Source organism: Crocodylus porosus, unplaced genomic scaffold, assembly GCF_001723895.1.
Source record: "Crocodylus porosus isolate Cpor-Errol unplaced genomic scaffold, CroPor_comp1, whole genome shotgun sequence".
Lineage (NCBI taxonomy): Eukaryota > Metazoa > Chordata > Crocodylia > Crocodylidae > Crocodylus > Crocodylus porosus.
The window spans coordinates 41,948,697-41,953,179 of record NW_017728911.1 but is presented as its reverse complement, the minus strand read 5'-3'; the positions used below and the strand labels follow the sequence as shown (position 1 = coordinate 41,953,179).

At 57.0% G+C, this 4,483-nt stretch overlaps 1 protein-coding gene across 5 annotated transcripts in view; it reads right to left on the bottom strand.

The window, feature by feature from the left end:
- Positions 1 to 308: 308 nt before the first annotated feature.
- The window catches only part of TP53BP1 (tumor protein p53 binding protein 1), a 49,123-nt gene continuing 44,948 nt past the window's right edge, over positions 309 to 4,483 (bottom strand). For 4 of the 5 annotated variants that reach the window (XM_019533934.1, XM_019533936.1, XM_019533935.1 and 1 more), the window contains 4 exons: positions 3,893 to 3,987; positions 2,590 to 2,789; positions 1,331 to 1,476; positions 309 to 658 (listed from right to left, as the gene is read on the bottom strand). In XM_019533934.1, the coding sequence (XP_019389479.1) occupies positions 471 to 658; positions 1,331 to 1,476; positions 2,590 to 2,789; positions 3,893 to 3,987 (629 nt within the window). In that variant the 3' untranslated portion in view covers positions 309 to 470. Of the gene's footprint in view, positions 659 to 1,330; positions 1,477 to 1,501; positions 1,594 to 2,589; positions 2,790 to 3,892; positions 3,988 to 4,483 lie in introns of those variants that run through there. The other variant, XM_019533937.1, reaches the window with a different exon arrangement.

Here is a 4,483-nt window from a genome sequence, read left to right as displayed (position 1 = left end):
AGGACACTGGAAAAGGAATGCATGAACAACACTCCTCCCCACCCAGTGCACAGCAGGGAGGTGCTGCAGGCTCTCTGGCCTGCCATGCTCAGCGCCTGAGCATGAATGCACCTGCACATGAATCCTGCTGACCAAAGCAGTCAGCCCATCGCACTGCATCGGCTTCTGAGATTCTGTGCCCGCAGCCCTCTCCAGGAAAAGCATGGAGAACTGCACAGTACAGTGTCTGTTTTTTTCCCTCTACCACCTCTCCCCTCCTCCCCTGCGAACAGCCAGGATACAGGCTTACATGAGCTGAAAGCCCCAGCTACCACAACGAGAGATTCAACATTTATTTCATCTTAAAAGTCCAGCCATAAAACTATGTACAATGATCCATGCACATGTCCATTACACAGAGACATTTAAAACCTGATTAAAACACAGTCTGCACAGCAGTGGGACGGCAGGCGGGCACGGTACGGGCAGCGCTAGCGGGGCACGTAGTCATATTTATACTTTGGATGCTTGTTGTAGCCCATTCTCTCCCCAGCAATAAGGCTCTGGATCACCCACTCTTGCGAGATGACAGGCAGACGCAAGGCTTCTGCGCATTTCAGGACAGCAGCTGGACAGGACAAGTCTGTTACCACCACATCGAAGACCCCCAAGGCAATATCTGTGGGGAAAGGCTACTGTGAGGAAGAAGTATCTCTCCACCCTCATTCCCCTGCTCCCGGAGGTGCTAATGCCACCCTGCTTCAGGACATCTTCCACATCCTCTCAGCCCCAGCCAGGAAACTCCCCCCATGTCGAGGGCACAGCACTCAGGACTCTGGTTAAGCTCAAGACCCAAAGGCACAAGACAAGGCAGCTGCCTGCATGCAAAGGATCATGGTTTAGTATCACAGGGCTGTGTAAGACGAAGTTACAGATGCTCACACCAGTCTCTATGTGCCCTGCAATGGAAGGACCAGCAGCTGTATGGCTGACAGCTTGCCAGCTCCTGTGCTCCCTTTCCCACAGAGCCCAGAGCAAGGGGAAGCTTGCTGCAGCGCAAGGCGCTTCTCAGGTTCCCCCCATTGCAGACTGCCAGGCTGCTGTGTAGCATCCGAGCTAGTGCCACAGCAACCTTCACTGCAGAAGGTATAAAGAAGAGAACCGCTCCCCCCAGTGTCTAAGCTGGGGCCCTGTACTCCCCACCCCACCCCACCCCACCCCACCCTGGAAGCTCAACAGCAGCCTAGGCACTGAGCACATGCAGTCTGAGCTGCCCAGGCCTGTGCTTGTGGCAGCACAGCAGTCCCAGTTAGGCGTGTGGCCCCCATGCTCCCAGCGCAGCTGCAAGTACCTTTGTTCTGAGCAGTTGAGTGATGCTGCTTCACTGACGCCGCGCCCCCCATCATGAGGATCTCTGACCACAGCTCCAGGAAGTTCTGCCGCTGGTCGGACACCAGCAGGACCTTCAGGTTTTGGAAGGGGCTCTCACGAGGATGCCTGCCCAGGGAGGGCAGAGGTGAGGAGCTCAGACAATCCTGCTGCCTCGGAGCCAACAACTCTCAGGCCAGCAGCGCTCCCTGCGCTGGTACTGGCATGGTGTCACCCACCCCTTCACTGGTGGGAAAACCCAGGGACAGGCCTATGGGGGACGAGGCCACATCCCGGCACTTGGGTCCACACCTTGGGCTCCCCCAGGCACCAGCCCATTAACCTGGCTGCCGTGTCCCCCCCCCCCCCCCCCCAGCCCTTCCCTCAAACCCATCCACACCCAGATTACAGACCAGACGCTAAATAGGTGCTAATGCCAGTTCCTGCAGGGCCTGTCCCAGCCTTCCTGCAAAGGGCTGTGAGCTGCTTTGCCAAGCCCACTCCCACATCTGCTTGCCCTTACCTCCCACTGGTGCTGGTTTTAAAGCCACACACCTCGTTTTGTGGGGCAGCACCCGCCCATACACAGAGGAGCACCAAGCCAAAAAGAGCTGCTTAAGTTCAGCTTGCTCCAAAACTGGACAAACAGCAACTGGCTCCCCTTGCTCCTGCTGTTGGTTCCCAAGGGGGTGAAGTCCAGTGAACCTCTGAAAACCCCTTTCCTGAGTACTGGGTAACTGCCCTGAATGCAGAAGTACAGGGAACATGAAGGGGAGAGCTCTGGGGTCTAGAACCTATCCAAGAGAGATGGAGAAGGCAGCTCCCTCTCCCCAGCTCAGCATGTACTTAACCTACTGGTTCCCTGAAGCCCGTGCCCCAGTGGAGCCCAAGATATACATGTAGCAAGGGGGCATCACATCTACTGCAGTGGCACCTGACGAATTCTGCCAGCAGACAAGCCCAGGTGCTCCCTCCACCCTGCTCAGGTCTAGCGTCTTCCTGTGCCCTGTGACGAGAGCAGCCTGGAGGAGGAGGCGGCATGCTCCCTGTGCTGTGTGATGCAGGGGGAGGAGCGCTGCTCCCACATGCCAGGGAGGGTGGAGATTTGCTCTCCTCATTACATAGATCCTGCTCTATCCCCCCAGGGCACATGCGCTGTCACTGTGTCGCCCTTGTGCCCACCCAGCCACCCCTGCTCTGGCTTCAGTCGTGTGCTGGCAGCCCCAGCCGCCTGGTGCTCACCACTCCAGCAGCCGCTGCTCCTGCAGGCTGTAGCCAGCTGGGAGAAGGTAGTTCTGGTAGTTCTGCAGCTGGTTGGCATGGCAGCTGTCGTGGACCCAGACGTGGGACACACAGGGTATTCCGCTGGCAAGGCACAGTAAGTACTTGCGGGTTCGGCAGTGCTGGTCCGCAATCAGGAGGCACCGGTAGGCCGCGCTGCACTGTGGGAAGGCACCGGGACACAGCTCAGGCCTGCACTGCTGAGGCAGCGGGAGGAAATGAGAGCCGCAGAGCCCCACGTGCCATGGGCTAGTTGGGCCAAGAGGGAGAATCACCCCTCTCTCAAGCTGGAAGAGGCAACTGTTGGGGTGGGAAGCCCTTGCCCTGCCCAGGCACAGCCAGGCAGAACATCTTGGGGGGCATCATGGGGGCACAAGAGCCAGGCTGGCCAAGTGTTTGGGGGTGAATCTAGTCCGATCCCTGGCTCAGGGCAGGAGCACCCCTGTCTACAGGGCCAGACATCCCTCTAGCCTGATCTCAAAAAGCAGCAATGCCAGCGATCCCCCACCACTGGTCAGACTGCAAGGACCCTTCTAGTTCACTCTCCCTCATTGCACTTTCAGCCCACTGTGCCTTGCACTGCCCCCTGTGACACAACAACGGGTCACCATCCTCCTTGTAAGGGACCTTTTTGTACTTCAGGACCATTACCCAAGCCCTTCTGCAGTGACGTACAGCCCACGCCCCTGCAAGTAGATCCTGTGGCCAGTTACCCTCCCTGCTGGAGGTCTGCACCTACATCCTGACTTAAATCTGCCTAGCACCAGCTTTCAGCCTCTGGATCACACTCTGCCTTTGCCTGCTAAGCTGATGTGCCCAAACTTTTTGGAGAGCTCTCCCTGAAGTTCCTGGCACAGCAACTGGCCCCTTCTACCCTGCTCATGGGTCAATTGCATGGATCACTTTTCTTGACTCTTTCATAGTGAGACATGTTTTCCAAAGCAACCACCAGCCTCGTGCTCTTCTGAACCCTTTGCCCTCAGCACGTCCTGGGTCGTGGCAATGCCTGCAAGCACCACTTTTGGCAAGCACCACCAATCGAGAAGATCCAATAATGCAGGAAGGGTGAAGAGGAAGAGAAATGCACATGGCCCCTTCAGGACAGCGCTGCTCACCCTGAGCCTTTGGCACACAAATGGCAGAAGACCCCACTCCTGCGCTGGCCCAGCTGCCCCACAGTGCTGCTCAGCCCACGCCCAACCCTGTAAGATGGTCTGAGTTGCTACAGGGCCTCACTGCCACAGACCAGGGAGGAGGGTCTCACCTGGGTTTCATCGAAGTCCTCCAGGATATAGCCAGCTCCTGCACGCAGCTGCATTGCTGTGTACTGCTTGTTGTACGGCGTCATTTCCAGGAACTCTAGAAGAGAGGAAGAGCTTAAGCCTTGGCTCTGAGCTGTGCCACAGCCCAGGCCTTGTCTCCCTCAGCTGTGGAAACTAGGAGGGGTGGCAGGACCACATTGCTGTTCTCATGCCAAGCAGCAGGCATGGTAGCAGGGCACAGCCGAGTGCACCACTAGCTAAGCTGGACTCGCACCACGGGAATCTGCGTGCCTGCTGCATGGGCTGGAAGTCGCATCATAGTTTCATAGCTGGTCAGGTCGGAAGGGACCTGAGCAGATCATCAAGTCCGACCCCTTGCCATGGCAGGAAAAAGTACTGGGGTCAAATGACCCCAGCAAGGTGTTCATCTAGCCTCCTCTAAAGATCTTAGAAAAGTTTATGAAAGAGGCCATCCTTAATGAACTGGCCAATGCCAACATCCTGAGGGATAGCCAGCACAGGTTTGTTGCGGGTAGGTCTTGCTTGACCAATCTCATTTCCTTCTACGACCAGGTGACCTATCACCTGCACAA